This window comes from Ovis aries, chromosome 9, assembly GCF_016772045.2.
Source record: "Ovis aries strain OAR_USU_Benz2616 breed Rambouillet chromosome 9, ARS-UI_Ramb_v3.0, whole genome shotgun sequence".
Lineage (NCBI taxonomy): Eukaryota > Metazoa > Chordata > Mammalia > Artiodactyla > Bovidae > Ovis > Ovis aries.
In genome coordinates, this window is record NC_056062.1 from 48,868,248 (window position 1) to 48,887,799 (window position 19,552).

General features: G+C 39.6%; 1 protein-coding gene across 1 annotated transcript in view; it reads left to right on the top strand.

Moving 5' to 3' along the window:
• Nucleotides 1-19,552, top strand: part of KCNB2 (potassium voltage-gated channel subfamily B member 2) — a 465,639-nt gene that overhangs the window by 15,552 nt on the left and 430,535 nt on the right. Inside the window, exon 2 of the mRNA XM_004011737.6 lies at nucleotides 13,787-14,457. Coding sequence (XP_004011786.3) covers nucleotides 13,879-14,457 — 579 coding nt within the window. The 5' untranslated portion in view covers nucleotides 13,787-13,878. The remainder of the gene's footprint in view (nucleotides 1-13,786; nucleotides 14,458-19,552) is intronic.

The following is a 19,552-nucleotide window of genomic DNA, read 5'->3' on the forward strand; positions in this document are numbered from 1 at the left end:
AATCCCTCAATATGTGGTAGGTGATAAAAATGCTAATTATTAACCAAAGTCACAAAGCAAATGAGTTCATAACTTGGCTGTCCTTCAACTACAACTCCAAGAACATCCCTACCTTCTAGGAAATACAGTTTTTATTTAGGAACATTTTGAACTTAAGCTGAAACAGAATTCAAATGGCAAATCTCAAACCTGTAGCAATAGCTGATTTTACACTGACTGGTCGGCTACAGTTCATACGGTTGCAAAGAGCTGGACATGACTGAAGCGACTTAGCATGCACTCCTGCCCTTTTATTATTATCCTAACTACCTGAGGCTTGCAAAGGTGAAAGAGAGTGTTTTAAATATCTCCATCTCTAAAACCTGAATAACTGGTTTTTTTCTTAGAGAAAAAATAATAGAATAACATGAAAGAAAGACTGAGAAAGGGGAGGAAATTCATAGTTTCACCATCCTAAACCACACTACTCCTTTTAGTGAAAACAATGCCTTTGCTTTATATCTGAATATTTTCACTTGTCGCTCAGGTTACACTCCCAGTTATACTGTTGCAGCCATAATTTTTCTGACTTTTCCACACTGTTTTCCACATTATTTATTTCAAGACTGTTTCATCTGGTACAAGTCACATCAACTTAGGGCTTCAGTCGGTCCATCTGTGGTCCCTAATTTTCACATGTGTATTTTTGAAAATGTTGATGGAATACAATGAGCTCATTTTTTCTGCATCAAATGCTTTGATATTTTCTTATCAATTTGTGCTAAATTATATTAGCAGTAAATTTAACATCCTAAGATTCATAGGTGCTAGTAGGTCATCCCATCCATCTGCCTTACGTTCTTACCATTAATTATTTATTATCCTTGTAGCTCCCTAGCATTTTCTACAACAGAGACACATGGTAGATTGAGAAAGGGGGCAGAGGCACAGGGAGGAATATTTATAAAGTGCCATACACAGATGGATGCTTAATAAATACTGTTTAATGATCCTCACTGATGACAAAGGCGGATGGAAAACATTATTCATAAGAGATGCGGACGTGGATGTTTATAGTTCAATGAACCTCTTCCCTTTTCTATTTAATGCACGGGGGAGGGGGTAAATCGAGCATACAATTATTTGTGACACATTCTGATGTTTTAAATTGGATTTATTAATGAAGGGTACCATTGATTTGTTAGAAGCTTTTTTTTTTTAAATGCTAGAATTGAGAACACAATATTTTGAATATGCACCATCAGGAAAGGAAGTAAGGATATCAGTGGATGTGGCCACACTGAGAATCCGAAGGTTAATTTGTGCAATCATCTGCTTTGAGTCTGAAGACGTGGCCACCTACACATTGTGATTTTAATACCTTGGGAAAGGTTTCTGCCTTTCACCTTAAGTTATTTTCCCAGCACAAATACTGGTCTTCATGTATTTCCATTACTATAGAGTCATTCTTTTGATTATTCTTATTTTTTAAATTTAGGTATGGCAAAATCCATCACAGTATCTCAATAAGGAGGGAACAACAGAGGATGAGAGGGTTGGATGGCATCACCGACTCAGTGGAGATGAGTTTGAGTAAACTCTGGGAGTTGGTGATGGACAGGGAGGCCTGGCGTGCTGCAGTCCATGGGGTCGCAAAGAGTTGAACACGACTGAGTGACTGAACTGAACTGAATTATCCTCCAATTAAAATAAATTAATTAAGAAATAAAAATAAAGTAAAATTTTTTTAAAAGAAAAAATATTTATTTTTAATTGAAAGATAATTGCTTTACAATATTGTGCTAGTTTCTGCCATACTTCAACATGAATCAGTCATAGGTATACACATGTCGCCTCCCTCTTGAACCTCCCTCCTACCTCCCATCCCACCCCACCCCTCACAGAGCCCTGGTTTGAGTTCCCTGAGTCATACAGCAAACTCCCGCTGGCTATCTGTTTTACAGATGGAGTGAATATGTCTCTCCATTTGTCCCACTATCTCCTTCCCCTACCCCTGTGTCCATAAATCTGTTTTTCTATGTCTGCATCTCCATCGATGCCCTGCAGATAGGTTCATCAGTACCATCTTTCTAGATTCCATATATAAGCATTAAAACATAATATCTATTTTTCTCTTTATGACTTACTTCACTTCTAGAGCCTATTATACACAGTGAAATGGGTCCTTTGATTATTCTTTGTTGGTGGTGGTTACTTTCTAAGTCGTGTCTGACTCTTATGTGACCCCGTGGACTGTAGCCCACCAGGCCCCTCTGTCCATGAGACTTCCCAGGCAAGAATATAGGAGTGGGTTGCCATTTCTTTCCTCTAAGAGATCTTCCCGATCCAGGGATTAAACCCGTGTCTCCTCCATTGAAGGCTGATTCTTTACGACTGAGCCAACATGGGAAGCCCTGATTAAGCTTTACCCACTGTTACAGGCTTCGTATGACAATATGAAAGAGAAAATGGTATCATTGAAGTGTATACTCTCATCTTTTGAAGAAAAAATTTAGACTCGCTAACTTTCACACTTTATTTTCTTCATCCTTTTATTGGTAGCAATTTTATTATAATGGCTTTTCTGGCTTGAATATTTTTCCTAGGAGTAAGTATAAGCTGAGAAATTGAAAATTCATCTTTGCCAAATGTTAAACTTAAAAAATTGACAAGTGAACTTTTCTTGTTGGAATGCCCAGTGGAATATGTAGATGAGTTGAGGTTACTCAGAAATCTCACAGAACCATGAAATTTAAGGGATAGGAGGCACCTTGGCAATAAGAGGCAATCTTAGCCATTTCTCAGCAGAACTGATGGTCACCTGGGATCTGCCTGGACATTAACAGGCCCAGGAGTGCCTTGAGGCAGCAAATTCCACTTTGGGGCAGCAGTAATTGTTAGTCTTACTTGTTTTTTGCTTGTTCCCTACATAGTTCCAGAAAATCCATCCTTTATTTTAAGCCCAGGCCTTATTAAAATAAGCAAATAGGGGCCAGGGGAACATCTAAATAAATTGTAAATCACCATAACTAACTGATATTGGATGATGTTAGCCAAAACATGTGGCCAGAAAAAGGATACCAGTGCTTTGAAATTCATTATTCCCTCACTCATCCACTCTTTTGGATAGTCCACAAACATTTGGTAAGCACTCACATCTGAAAGATACAGATAGATGAGATGTTCATCACTTTTAAGAACTCACAGCCCCGAAAAGGTATTTTCACTTAAAGCTCACGAGACACCTTCTTCTCTTGTAGCATGTTTATCTACCTCCACTAGGATGTAAACTCTGTGATGTCAGAGATTGTACCTCAAGCAAAGTCTCATGAGTATTTGCTGAATGAATGAACAAGAAAGAATTCTAAGTGGGATACAATGAGAAAAGCACTGTAACAGATAGAACGAACTTCTAACCCATTACGGCAGAAGCAATGGATTCTCCCTGAACAAGCATTTCTTTTTAAAACTATTTAATTAATTAATTTGGCTGAGCTGGGTCTTAGTTGCAGCATGCAGGCTCTTTAGTTGCAGCATGTGGGATCTATTAATAGTTCCCCGACCAGGCATCAAACCTGGACCCCTTGCATTGGGAGCTTGGAATCTTAGCCACTGGACTTCCAGGGCAATCCAAAGATGTTTGTTCTTGACTTAATAAAGAGTGAGAGTTTATCAGACGGAGAATGTGGGAAAGAACATTTCATATGAGAAAGTCATGTTGGATTTGGGGAGAGGCATGTAATATGAAGTAGCTGGAAGAAGAAAAGGATTGTTAAATCAATGTTAAATAAAGCAGTCACTGACTTTTTCATTCACATAACATAGTATTTATTGTGTGTCTACTGAATGCCGGGCACCTGGGATACAGTGATGAATAAGATCAGACATGATCCCTGCCCTCAAGAAACTTAGTCTAGTGGAGAGGAGAGGATGGGTATAAATTAAATAATTGAAATACTCTACCCAACAAATTTAAAACTTCTGTTGAGTGCTCCAGGTAAAGGTATATGCTTATATATAATTTCTTAAAATTGAAGGATGACTGTATGGTCAAGGAAGTTGGGTGGATATGGGCTTCCCTGGTGGTTCAGATGGTAAAGAATCTGCCTGCAGTGTGTAATGTGGGAAACCTGGGTTCAATCCCTGGGTTGGGAAGATCCCCTGGAGGAGGGCATGGCCACCCACTCCAGTATTCTTGCTTAGAGAATCCCCATGGACAGAGGAGCCTGGTGGGCTACAATCCATGGGGTTGAAAAGAGTCAGACACGACTAAGTGACTAAGCACAGCACAGCACAGCAACTAAGATACGATTTTTGGGTTAATATCTGAAAAGGAAGAGGGAAGAAAATAGATGTGCAAATTCCCTGGGGCAGAAGGTGAATGGCATGTGTAAAAGATGGTACTGATGAACCTATTTGCAAGGCAGCAATGGAGACACAGATATAGAGAACAGATTTGTGGACACAATGGGGGAAGGAGAGGGTGGAATGAATTTAAATGTATATATTTCCATATGTAAAATTAGATAGCCAGTGGGAATTTGCTGTATGATGCAAGAAGCTCAAATCAGAGCTCTGTGACAACCTAGACGGGTGGGATGGGATAGGAGGTGGGAAGGAAGTTTAAGAGGAAAGGACATATGTGTATCTATGGCTGATTCATGTTGATGTATGGAAGAAACCAACACAATATTGTAAAACAATTATTCCAATTAAAATAAATAAATCTACTTTTTAAATTGTAAAAAAAAAGAAATCAAAGAAAAATCAAAATCAAATCAAAGAATAGAGAGCGACTTCCCTTGTGGTCTAGTGGTTAAAACTCCATGCTTCCATTGCAAGGGGTACAGGTTTGATCCATGTTTGGCTAGGGAGCTAAGATCCTGCATGCCCTGAGGTGTGGCCAAAACAGAAAGCTAGAACATAGAGGGAGAGGGAGGAGGGTACTGAACTGCCTAGATAAGTAGAAGTCAGACCTTACAGTTTTTGTATTGTTCTGTTTCTGTCCTGAGACTGGGAAGCACGGACACCTCTTCTAGTAGGGATGGTCCAGATCTGCCAGTGTTTGGGCTGCAGTGTTCAGAACCAATTGGAGGGGTCGAAAGTGAGTGGAAGAAAGTAGTTATCCTAAACATTGGCACTAGGGGAGTAGAAACAAGGAAAGAACAATTCTGTGAAATGCATCCATCTTCTGAAGACCACAGTCAAGTTGCCGGACTCCAGTCATTACCCTCTAAAGAAATGAGCAATGTATAGGAGATAACACACTTCACTTTAGTATTGTTTGAATCCAGTATTATGATATGGGGAGTAGACAAAGAAACAGAAACTTTTAAAAACTTCCACTAGAAGGTGAAAAGCAAAGAATGATGAGCTGGGGTGTAATGGAAAGAGACTTATGTAGTAAATCTTCGTAAGTCTGTAAATCTGGGTTCTGGTCCAAGTTTAGTCACTACCAGAGAGAGGTCAGCCAAGTCACATGACTCATTGGATCTCAGCTTTAAAAGCTGTAAATAGGGAAATTGGACGAGGTCATCCCCAAGATCCCTTCTGCCAATATACTGTGATTCCAATTTCCAAACATGGGGGTATCTAAAGCATAGTGTATATGTTTAAATCATAGAGACTAGTCTCAAATCAGACTCAGTATTGGAGCTTTTAATAAAAGCTCATTGCTTACCATGTATTTGTTGGGGAGAAGTAAGGGACCAGAATATAATTGAAAAGTATATTTTTACTATGAGACAGAGCCCAACTGAGAAATATCCCTTGTGTAGAATCTTACTGCTGAACATTCCAGACCAAACATTGCGTGGTCTAAAATCTAATTTTGTTGGAAGAAACCTAAAAAAAGGTGTTCAAATCCTATCCAGGTTTCATGAACATTTTAAAACTTGGTTTCATAGAGACTAAATCTGACTGATGCCACACACCAAGATGGAATATGAAATTGAAGTCCATCACCCAAATAGAAGGTTGTATCATCCACAGAGAACTCCAGGTAGTGAATGAAGTTTGTGATTACTTATACCAGAATATTACGGAGTGGCCCAGCCTCATTTCCCATTCCTTTCAGTGGTACCAATACTTTCTCTGTTTGTTGCCTTTTTTATTTTTCTCATCACCTTTCATCTTTATTTATCCCCTGCACTCTACTATAACTTTGGGAAGACTTCTGCAAAAGGAGACATTTGAAAGAACATGTCTTAGACTCCCACATAAAGGGCACTTTTACTGTCATAATAGACAGTCTTCTACCAGCTGAATGGCTGAATACTCAGATAAAAGCTTGAGCCTTTTCTGGCGGGTTATGAAACAGACTGAACATTCCAAGCCACTAGTATACCTTGTAGCTTATAGAAGGTCTAAGATGCATTATAACATTAGTGTTGTATTTTTCAGTGTAGAGAAGGATTTTTTATGAGCTATGTCTTATAAAAGGCCATTTTTCTAAAGGCAAAACTAGTGTTTTACTCTCTAATTATAGCAAGTGTATATATAGGAGCTAATTCTTTAAATAGTTCTCTCGTCTGATGAAGAAAATTCATGTTACCTGTCTAAATAGTTTATTTATAAATTTGGCTAGTCGGAAACATCAATGATATTGGACGGTGCTCATATTGCATATTCTACTTATTGTCTTTTCCCCTTCTTACTGCAACACAATGCTTCCTTTGACCACTGAAAGCAAAGCTTTCAGAATTTGGTTTGAGTGTATCTAAAAAAAGCCTGGGTTATACCAAGGATAAAAGTCTTGGATTTTTTTTAAACTGAGGAGTAAATACTTGTGCTAAAATCAAGGAACCTATTGATATTAGCAGCCTTTGACTGCAGAAGTGAAATGCTACTTCCAGCTTTCTGAGGACAAGGACAATGTTTCAGTTATTGCTACAATTTGACATATTAAAAGACAATAGACAATATAAATTCATTAGTATTTCTGGCCAAGTTCTCAAGTACTTCAGCTTGTATGTTCAATTTCTTAGGATAGCTGAAAGTTTCCCAGATATTGCTTTGAAATACTATGGATCTGTCTTTCTCAAATAAATCTGGTTTGTTTTTAACTTTTTATAAATGTATTGTTTTTCTTTGGTGAATTCTGGAGGTGCTTTTGAAACTTTCAGTGTGTACTAACATTTTTTAACGTACTGGTTAAATTTCAACTACATTTCAGCTATAGTGCCTGTCTCTCCAGATAGTTACTGCAAATAATCTTTGTGTCTCTTTGAAACAGAAATAGCTGTTACAAAAAAGAGGCATTTACTGCTTAATACCGTACACAAAAATTTAAGAAAATGCTTTAGAGCTATATATACACAGAGTGATTTAGATTTAAAGGTCTCAGAGCTGCTTGTTTGCAAATGTGTACTCAGCATGTACCAGCAACACAGAAATGAAATGTTAAACATCACTTAGGTCTTTGGAAAAATTTGCTTTTCATCTGTGCAAAATCATACATGGGACTTATCCTGCCTTGCTCCATGAAGGAAGTGTCAAGTATATGACATAATGGTAGTATTTTTGAGACTACAGTAAAAAAAAAAAAAAAAATCACCCCTATTCCCCTGCCTCAGACCTGGAGTCTTAAGCTGTAATTATGATGCCATGATCAGCAAGTTGTGTTTTGTCGGGTTGAGCACTGAACGGGTGGCAGCTTAATTCCATGCTGCTGGTAGGAGCCTGGTGCAGCTGTTCAGAAACGAGAATGTTTGTTGTTGTTTATTGTTCCAAGAGTCGATTTTTTTCTCTAACAGACTAATGAAGAGATGTTTAGTACATTTGCACTGGTTGACTGATTGTTGCAAGCTTGACTTTCAATTGATCCAATGAGGTGAAATAAACTAGCAAGCGACCCCAAGAAAAGATTCACTGAGAGTCTGCCCTTGACATAAAAATGCGTGTTCAGTTTACAGCTATTTGTGTATATAAATTCTACACAGTTGTATAACATCTCCATAGTTTAAACAAGGAATTAATACATTTTATATTAAATTTATATATTAAATTGAATTCCATGATTGATTCTCATGGGATAAAATTATTATGGTAGACATCATTTCACTTATAAAACTAAATGTGGGAAAACATAGCACCATGTTCACTTTAATTACTAAAATTAAAAACGTAAATTTTGCGAGCTCTCAAGAGTGGCAAGACACAGTGTCTAACACAAGGGGAATGGACAGATTCATTGTTAGGAATAAAATTAATATGGCAGAAAAGAACATAGATTTAAAATGGAAAGTTAAAAACACTAAATAAAATGAATGAAACTTTTATGATGTTCTGAATGTAGTCTGTTTCAAGCCTTGATAAATATTAAAGGGTTCTTGAAATGAAATATGAAAGCCAACTTTTCTTAAGAAACTGGACATGAAAAAATGTTTTCATGGACTCTGAAGTACTATATTATGTTTATTTCTATCTTTTATTTCTATCTAAAGTAAGGATGGCGATTGGAGGGGAAGGATGATAACAATCACAGAATCATAACAAGAGGAAAAAATCAACCAAGTGTCATAGGACATCAAAGAATAGTAGGCGTGGAAATGCCATGGTTTGATGTGTGAAGAACCTGAACCCCAACTGGAAAGGTGAAGGGGATGCTAGGAACAGTCCAGCTGCACCCAGGGATCATGAGCCTCAGAGCAGAGCCTCTTTTGTGATCTCATACAACATTCCATACGAAACAACTCAGTTTAGATGTGTTTCTCTTCTTCTGGAGAGAGACATGGTATTTTCAGCTCACAGGGTTTTCTTATTAAGGATGTAGAAAACTTCATGAAGTATATACAAGTCTGAAAAGATGGAGTTTTGCTTTTGTGGTTGGTTAAGAGATGCTGAGGATAGAAAGATCCAGGGAACTAGGTAGGAAGAGAGGGATAGGAACCAAAGAGAGAGAAGCCATGAGTGGGGAAATAGAGCTGGAAAAATGAGAAAGAAAAATATAGAGGAAGAAAGAGCAGGGAGAAGGACGGGGGGCGGGGGGTGGGGTGGTAGACAGAAAGGCTCAGAGAGTTTCTAAGGGACTGTTGAGCAGGGCTTAGGTTCTGCAGCTGACCTGAATGACAGGCTTACAAATGTGACCACTTATGTTCTACAACTCTTCTGAAAGCCTGATTAACTCTGAACACTAGTCACAATTCTGCAATGGTCGAGAACTTATATACTGAGCCTCAACTTATATTTGAGCCTCTACTTTTTTTTTTCTGCTGGTAAATTTAAAAAATATTTCTTTTTATTGGAGTATAATTGCTTTGAGCTTCCCTTATGATTCAGCAGTAAAGAATCCACCTGCAATGCAGGAGACAGGGGTTTGATCCCCGGATGGGGAAGATCCCCTGGAGAAGGAAATGGCAACCCACTCCAGTATTCTTGACTGGAAAATCCCATTGACAGAGGAGCTTGGTGGGCTACAGTCCATGGGGGTCATAAAGAGTCAGACACAACTGAGCAACTAAACGACCACCACCAATTGTTGTTGTTCAGTCACTAAGTCATGTAGACCTGTTTGTGGCCCCATGGACTGCAGTACACCAGGCTCTCGTGTCCTTCACTGTCTCCCAGAGTTTGCCCAAATTCATGTCCGTTGAGTCAGTGGATACTATCTAACCACCTCATCCTTAGCCACCCCCGTCTCCTTTTGCCTTCAGTCTTTCCCAGCATCAGGGTCTTTTCCAGTGAGTCTTTTCATCAGGTGGTCAAAGTATTGGGGCTTCAGCTTCAGCATAGTTGCTTTATAACGTGTTAGTTTCTGCTGTACAGCAAAGTGAATCAGCTATACATATCCCCTCGGTTTGGGGTTTCCTTCCCATTTAGGTCATCACAGAGCATTGAGTAGAGCTCCCCGAGCTCCATAATAGGTTTTCTCATTAGTTATCTGTTTTATACACAGTGTCAATAGTGTATTTATGTCAGTCCCAATCTCCCAGTTCGTCCACTTCCATTTCCCCTTTGGTATCCATACTTTTGTTCACTATGTCTGTGTCACTGTTTTTCCTTTGCAAATAGGTTCATCTGTACCATTTTTCTAGATTCCACATATATATGTTAAAATGTGATAATTATTTTCCTCTTTCTGATGTACTTCACTCTACTCTTTATCAAGTCATAAGCAGAACATTCTGTCCAGGGAGAATAAAAAAAATCTAACCACATTAACAATAACCAGAACAAAGCATCTTTAAGTCTTAAGAAATCAGATCAACAGACTGTATTCACTCATGCTAAGTTTCTCTACCCCTGCTTTGAAGAAAGGGCACTGAATTTCAGGCTGTCTTTTATTGTGGGGTTTGTAATCAGTGCTGGATTTCTTATAATAGAAAGTTCTTGATTAGTAAGAAAGATTTGAAATTTAAGTCTTATGACCTCTCTTCACTTGACACATACTCTACAAAAAGGAAAATTCACTGTAAGTCATGAGTGTGAAATTTTTTAAGAAAAATGGTGACCTACCAGTGACTGTGACAGAGTATTTATGCTTTTAGTAACGACTTTTAGAAGAAAGGAAGTCACACTAAACCCTTGACTGTAAACGTAAGATGTTTGTACACCACTGGAGTTTGCTCTCACTCTTTCTGAAAAACCTCTTGTATGATACCATAATTGGTTCAAAGACCATCTCTCTTCTTCACATTAAAGTCATACTTCACAAAGAGTGAATTCGTTGTAATGGTTATTTGTTGCCAAATTAAAAATGGATTAGCCTTCCTACTTATTATTCATGTGGACTGGTCACATAATCTGTGAGTACCTGAGATGTCATTGTACCTGAAACTGAGTTATTTGATGGAAAACAGCCATTTCAGATTCACCACTTGAATTATCCATCTGTAATATTTTCATTTGTTTTGCCCAATCCTAATATTGCTCTCCGGAGGAGGGCATGGCAACCCACTCCAGAATTCTTGCCTGGAAAATCCCCATGGACAGAGGAGCCTGGCAGGCTACAGTCCATAGGGTTGCAAAGAGTCGGATATGACTGAGTGACTAAGCACACACACACACTATTACTCTGCCCTCTCTCACATGCTATTTGATGTGTGGTGTGTAGTCCATTGTCATCTGAATACAAAACTTGGACATGAGCATCAGTGGCATCAAAGATATGTGCTATGAGGTACCCATTATGTGTGTAAGTACAGTGCTCAGCAGAGAAAATATGAGACCAAGAATTCCTGGCCTTATAGGCTTAAAATCCACTAGAGGAGACTGAACATATGCATAAAAAAGAATTAAATACTAGCAGTTATTTAATAGACACTGGTATAGCTTTTGATCATAGCTTTCATGTAGTTGATCGGAAGGTAATCTTAAGGGACAAATGTGAGGGCTTCCCAAGTGGTGCTAGTGGTAAAGAACCCACCTGCCATTGCAGGAGACACAGGAGATGCAGGTTTGATCCCTGGGTTGAAAAGATCCCCTGGAGGAGGAATTGGAAATCCGCTACAGTCTTCTTGCCTGGAAAATTCCATGGAATTTGTATTAAATTATTTGTAATTTGTATTAAAATCTGTATTATTATAATAATAATAAAATAAGTTTAAAAACAGGAGCAATGTGAGTTTTCTTATTCTGTTCAGATATATTTCCCTGTAGTGGGCACTTCACATAAACTATCTCATTTAATTGTCTAAACACTGCCTATAAAGTAGATACTATTATCCTCATTTTTTAGATTAAGAAATTGAGGCTTAGAGGATTTGATACTTACTGAAATTCTTGTAATTCTCCTTTATTGTAAAAATAGGCATTTTTGTCATCTGCAATGATAATGTATATGTATATGCTTTAAATATTTCTGTATCTATGTAGTTGAAAAAACTCCCATGTCAAGTATATTTATTGGCCATATTTGAAATATTTCTTATAGTGTCCAGCACCATTTTTTCATAAATTTGACTTATTTTCATTTGCGAGAATACTTGGCTTCCAGGTGGAGAAATAAATTTAACTTACAGAAGTGGAGAGACCAAAGACATGGTAAAATTGGTGTGTATCTTAAAAGAGAATTCTAATTATAAGAACCTCTTAAATCTAAAAGCTTTTCCCTTTGGTATAAGCTATTGACTATGTGAAACATGGTGTTTTACATTAAAAATGGTGTTTGAGGTGAGTTGCTTAAAGCGCCATGGTTTTCTGCAAAAACATTATAGGGAAAGATCAAATAAGAAGATGCTTACTGCTGCAGATCAGAAGAATAGATCAATAAGAGGGAATACTAAAACAGTCATGTTTTAAAGAATTAGTTTACAGGAGCAAAGACCTGTGGGTCAAAGAATGTAAACACACACACGTTCTGACATATCCCATGTACGCACAAACTTACATACACATAACATGTAAATATAGATGCATTTCAGGCAAGTGATCCAATTAACTCCTTTTATGCATTTTTCCAGCCATATACATTAGCCTTACTAGGTCTTTTGTCAGCTGCCCTGTGGAGAACAATTAAAAAATTGACTATTCAGCATTTATCAAACCCTCACAATATGTAAGCACTGTGCTCAGTGATAAATATGTAACAGAGAAAATGGGCTTTGTCTTTCAGGACTCCCAGTATCCTTGGGAAAGGTGTTATTGCAGTGGTGTGGTGAAACAGAATAGACATTCACAGAGTTTCAGAATCCTAGAGGAGATGTATCATGGAGCACTTTTTGGAAGAGGTGATATCTGAACTGAGTCTTGAAGAGCAAGCTGCAGTTAGTCAAAAGGAAATGGGAAAGGTGGAGGCCCTTCCAGGACACAGCGTGAATAAAGGCCAGGGGCTTGAAACAGAATAGTGTGTATAGTCTGGGTTTGCTGGAGTACGTTGATGAAGGAGGAATGAGAGGTGAGGGTGGAGAGGTAGGTCACATCTGCCAGGGCTCAGGGGACTTTATACTGCCAGTTACATCGGGCGTTTGTAGGGATTAAAGCATGGTTAAATCAGATTTGTTTCTTAGCGGATCATTCTAGAAGCTGTACAGAGATTTTTTTTTTTTAATGTGAACAAAACCAGAGTTCAGGATTTAGTTTCAGAAGCTACTGTAGAAATGTAGGCAAGGGGTCTTCCCTGGTGGCTCAGCAGTGAAGAATCCACCTGCCAATGTGGGAAATAGGAGTTCAATCCTTGCTCCAGGAAGATTCCACATGCTGTGGGACAACTAAGTCCATGTGCCTCAACTATTAAGCCTGTGCTCTAAAGCCCAGGAGTGGCAACTATTGCGCCCACTTACCTTAGAGTCTGTGAGCTGCAACAGGAAAAGCCACTGAAATGAACAGTTTAACAGGGAATGGGTAATACCAGGCAGAGGGCTTAAGCAATGTTCAGGAGGTTCAGTTGGTTACGACCTGTGCTTATTTGCATGTGGACAGATGGATGGGAATTCTTTAGAGTTTTAGCTTGGGTAGCTAGCTCAGTATTGGGATGCAGAGGACCACACATCTGAGAAGGAACATGAACTGATGGGGAAGGTTGGAGGTGTGCTGGGTTTAGCTTAATGTGTCTGTGTTTCATCTGGGAAGAGTTGATCAGGACAGGGATAATTCAGAGCTTGAAAAAGAGGTGTCCAGTGACAAATTTGGGAGCTGTCTGCCTATAGGTGTATAAAAAATTGAATACAGCCTCTTCTGTATAGTACATTGTGTGGTCTTTTCCTCCTTATGCCTTTTAAGTTTTAACAATGATGTACATCTCCATCAATACACAGTAATTATTATTCTACCTCCTGGTTGTGCATGAACAGCAGAGTGATCTCATAGAACAGGAAATGCTTTAGGAAAAATGTAAGTAACCAGAGGCTTTGTGGTTGCTTTCTTCCAGGTGCATCCGTGGAAATGCCTGCCGCAGAGGGATCTAGCTTGAGTTGACCTTCCAGCGGCGCATCCTTTTGAGGACCCTTTGTGCAGTCCAAAATGGCAGAGAAGGTTCCCCCTGGATTAAACAGGAAGACGTCAAGGTCGACACTTTCTCTTCCACCGGAACCAGTGGACATCATCAGGAGCAAAACGTGCTCCCGGAGGGTGAAGATCAACGTCGGGGGCCTCAACCACGAGGTCCTGTGGAGAACGTTGGACCGGTTGCCCAGGACCCGCCTGGGGAAGCTTCGGGACTGCAACACGCACGAGAGCCTCCTGGAGGTGTGCGATGACTACAACCTGAACGAGAACGAGTATTTCTTCGATCGGCACCCGGGAGCCTTCACTTCCATTTTAAATTTCTACCGGACAGGGAAACTCCACATGATGGAAGAAATGTGCGCTCTCTCTTTCGGCCAAGAGCTTGATTACTGGGGGATCGATGAGATCTACTTAGAGTCGTGCTGCCAAGCCAGGTATCATCAAAAGAAGGAGCAGATGAACGAAGAACTGCGGCGGGAGGCGGAGACCATGCGGGAACGCGAGGGCGAAGAGTTTGATAACACCTGCTGTCCTGAGAAAAGGAAGAAACTCTGGGACCTGCTGGAGAAGCCCAACTCGTCCGTGGCCGCCAAGGTATGCAAAGCAAGAGTGGGACTTTCTTACGCGTGCTTCGAAAAGGCGGTCCCTATATTCTAGAAAGTGTGCTTTCCGTGGTTGAAGATGTTTGGGTAAGACGTAGCATAGGGTGGCTATGCAGGGAGACGTCCTTTCCAAGATCTTATGGACTGAAATCGAGTTAGTCTTATTGATAAGGCATACAATGGCATTACTCTTTCCTAAGTGTTTTTTGTTACTTGGGAGCAGCCTAGGTGTTTGGATGTTGAAGACTGCTGACCACCCAGACACCGTCTGGGGTTGGTGACTTGGAAGCTGAGGGGAAAACATGATCTCAGATCCATCCGGTGTGGAATCTTGCAGATAGGCCTGGGCACCATCCTGAATGAAGTTCAGTGGTGTCATTGAAAGTGGAGGAGGTGCCTCCTGGCCTGGTCCTCTGGAGGAGCAGGGGAGACTGGAGAGCATGGTCCAGTGTAGACCAGCAGGGCTGGGGGCCCCCACATGAGGAAGGATCCACCTTATGAGGCAGTGTAAGGGGTGAATCAGTGTCAGCGTGCATCGATTGACCTCCGCTTATGAGGTCTGCTCTAACGGTGTTGTTTCTGTTGGTGTATAATTGTGTTCACAATTGAGATGTTCCCATATCTCAGATCATAAAGTGTTGGCTGAAAAGGAAGGTCAATTCATATTTTTCCATTGGTCCTGGATACATCTCAATCTAAGAGTAAAAATTTTGGCCACTAATTTCAGTATTTAATTCAATTGCATGACATTGTTTATATCTAACTGTATTTGGAGCTTTGAAGGTTAGCAGAAACTGATTTTCATTGCATATATTTAGTTCTTTATTTCAGTATGAATTGTAAGTAAAAAGCCCAAAGAGTCATCTTTAGCTGCAGAAGCATAGGATTGACATTTTGTGCCAATTAGATGAAAATGGAATATGGAGTAGAGAAGAGAAAACAGTGAAAAATCCTATAAATTCTTTGGATTACTTACTGTCTTTTTTTTCCAGTTGTCTTTTCTTATAAACAGTAAAAATTATGGAAATATAATTGATTTTGTGTGCCTTTGCCTGAAAATTACAATTCTCCATAATAGTCTACAGCATGTAAATAACATAAATTACCAACTGGATGCAGACTATCATAAAACTGCTTCTTGCACTGATTGATATTTCTAGCTTTGCATCTTTTGACTTATAAAGGCATTTTACTTTCCGGCCAGGATGTGGAACTAAATGGAATGAAATGTTATTTCTGCTGTTCATGATGAGTAAATGCACATTTTGTGGCAAATGAAAGATTTCAACTAGGTCTTTTGTAGTTATGAATAATTTGTTCCCTTTTGTTTTATCTGTAAGAGAGAGATGTGGACTTTGGTTGAGAAAGGTTACTGCTCTTTCCAATATCAAACCTTTAAGTTACACATTTGAGTTACTACTAGAAACATGGAGTGAATTTTGAAGCTGAATAAGATAAATTCTGGGTTTAGGGGAGTATTTTGGGTGTCCCATGAACTCTTTCAAGATTTTAGGCAATTGAGGAATAAATCATTGTACCACCAGATGGTCCAGAGGGAGTTAGCCAAATATAAGCAGCTAAATCAAAGAAAATTTGAAAGGCCAATTTGATTTATTTGCTGATAACATTATTAACACACATCTACAATTAAGTATTGTTATAGAAAAAAATTTCAAGTATGTACATATTTTTTCTGAAGAATTCCTGATAAGGATGCAATAATGTCAGTAATTTCATTCCTGAGATGACAGTTTATTTAATCTCTAAATTTTAGACACAGAGCCATGTCTTGATCTCTAAGAAGGTGTTGTTGATAATGGCCTATTGTATATAGTTGTATGTAATATAACACATACACACACCCCTCTACATTAGAATATTTAAACCTTTCTCAGATTATGTTTGCACAGATATCTACCTGAAAACTATACCCAGCAGCCAAGGACTTTGGTTTTGGAAGATTTTGTGAAGTTGTAAATAGTAAATCTGGTTCCAAATTATTAATCAAGTTAAGAAAATCTCTGCTAGCCTAAGTAGATTCTCTACTGAATTTTCATAAAGGATTTGTGTTTGTTTGTTTAAATGTGTACATTTCCCTCTCTGTTTGAATGGGGAAATATTATACAAATTCTTTACATTTGATTGCATGGTAGTTAAGTGGAAAGTATTGTTCATTTGTCTGAGGTTTGGAGCCTTTTAGAAACAGCTCTGAATGATGCCTTATACAAACCACTAACTACATTTCCTGTACTCTTCTAGTCATCTAACTTGTTATTTTTCTAGAATAATTATTGGTGAGGGGAGTGCTAATGTGATGTGTGTGTGAATATGTGTGAATAGTATTTTTACAACTTGGGGAAAATTCGTTTTGTCAGTGCTTCAGTAGGATTGTATTCTAGCTCTCACTATATTATAGGTACATCAGGATCCTGCTTGTGCTATGAAATTCTTATGCAGGAATGCTTGGAATCTGTGTTTTTTTCTAACTTGCTTGAGAGGTAAGATAACTTTGGAGGAGAGTATCTGTTTACCTTGCTTTTTCAGATATTGGTTGTGTGTGTGTGTGTGTGTGTGTGTGTATAAAGTCACTTTAGTCGTGTCCAACTCTTTGTGACACTATGGACTGTAGCCCACCAAGCTCCTCTGTCCGTAGGATTCTCCAGGCAAGAATACTAGAGTGGGTTGCCATCAGTTATTGCTTATTCAGTTGAATGTTTATAGATGGTTCTCTGTGTACTACACACATTAGAGTAGACATGTAGAATCACTCCCTTCTCTCCAGAATTTAATAAATATTCTCTTAGCTTAAACAGGGATTTCATATCCTAGAAAATATTTGTTTTTGTCTCTTTTGGTTTTTCTGTATTTTATAATATTTCTGTAGTAAAATATAAATGTTATGAAATTGTATAATCCCTAGTATAGCAGGAAAAATTCGACATTTTCTATCAAATATTCCATAGTAAGTTAAAATATCTATTCACTGACATGGAATAAATACTCAGTAATCTATTATGTCGGAGAAGGCAATGGCACCCCACTCCAGTACTCTTGCCTGGAAAATCCCATGGGAGGCTGCAGTCCATGGGGTCGCTAAGAGCCGGACACAACTGAGCGAGTTCACTTTCACTTTTCACTTTCATGCATTGGAGAAGGCAATGGCAACCCGCTCCAGTGTTCTTGCCTGGAGAATCCCAGGGACGGGGGAGCCTGGTGGGCTGCCGTCTATGGGGTCGCACAGAGTCGGACACGACTGAAGCGACTTAGTAGTGGCAGTAATCTATTATGTAATAATGTTCAGTCTGTCCTCGGTGTATCCGCTGTGACATGTAAAAGTTTTGCAAGGGCCACTGATCTGTCACACCATCTCTGGGTATGACCCTGACAGTAACGATTCAGCTCTTATAGAACATGCTCCTTGGTGTCATTTCTATTCATTAAACTTTCTAGTATATTAATAAGTGAAAAAAAAAAGGAAAATAGAGTTTAAAAGTGTGATATATTTAAAATGTCTATATTTAACAAATTAACATTTTTACACAGTTATAGAATACCATGAAATACAATTGTACTTTCCCAAAATAGACACTTTGTGAAAAACAAAGTGTTTTGAGGGGCATGGTATCATCTGGTAATGGGACCTGAGTTTATATCTGTGTGATGGGCTTTGTTTTTCAATCCTGTGTCTCTGGTGACTGTAAATTTTCCCTCCCATAGATAGAGATAATGTATGAAGTTTACATTTGAGACTATGTGTGAATGTGGGGTCCAGTCAAATGGGCCTGGGGAGGTGGTTGGGACCAGTCTCTGGATTACCACGCCATGGAATTGCAGGCTCTGGGACAGCTGTCATAGGAACATGCAAGGGAAAGAGATGGGCTTAACTGGCTGCCAGTTTCCTGGGCAGTGATTTGGAATTAGATGTGATCCTGTACCTCTTCCAGCCCAGGGCAATTTAGTCAGCTTCTGAATTGGAAACATTTTCTTTTTCTCTTTGGCCTCTTCCCAAAGGAACTGCAGTAGTGATTCCCTTTTAAATACTGCTTACAACGACTCAGGTCTGAGAGGTGTTTGAAAGCGTTTATTTAGGGGAAATGGTCCTATGGCTGGCGGGCTTATCAGCCTTTGGGATGAAAAATGACCAGGAAGACGCACAGCCCATCTGAGAGCTGGAGGGGACTAGACTTTTCACTTTCATGCCTTGGAGAAGGAAATGGAAACCCACTCCAGTATTCTTGCCTAGAGAATCCCAGGGATGGGGGAGCCTGGTGGGCTGCCGTCTATGGGGTCGCACAGAGTCGGACATGACTGAAGCGACTTAGCAGCAGCAGCAGCAGCAGCAGCAGACTCAATACAGTACAGCGCCCTCACTAGGGTGTCTGAGGGATGCCAAGGGCAAAGGAAGTCGGTGGGTCTTCAGACAAACCCAATTAGGAATGGCTGAGCCCAAGAGGCAAACCTCAACCCAGCAAGTAAGTGGACGTGGTGTGCAGACAGTGCTCTATAGCCTTCTCATGTGAAATTCTGCTTTCTGTCTGACGGATTGTTACTGGGCATGGTGGGGAGATCAAGGATAACTTTGGGGGCCAAGAGGTCTGGTACAAGTCTGTTATTCCAGGGAAGGTGAGAAGTCTTTAGAAGCCACCGGCATGGAGAAGATGTGAGGCAGCTTCCCAGAATGAACCTCCCTGAGTTATGGGCAAGGGTTACCGTGGTACATTTTCTGCTTGTCTCCTGAATGTTATGAGGAACCTTACCCTGGGTTGGTTGTGGTAGTGAAAGACACTTTTTCTTTTCTTACTTTTTCTTTCTTAAGTCTTGCTTATTTGAGTTAGGTGTCTGTGAAAGTGAAAGGGTTTGTGGCTCAGTCATGTCTCACTCTTTGTGACCCCATGGATGGTAGCCCGCCAGGCTCCTCTGTCCATGGGATTCTCCAGGCAAGAATGTTGGAATGGGTTCCCATTCCCTTATCTTTCAGACCCAGGGATTGAAGCCCGGTCTCCTGCTTTGCAGGCAGACTCTTTGCCATCTGAGACACCAGAGAAACACTAGGTGTCTTTGGTTGTAAGTAAAAGAAACGTGCTGCC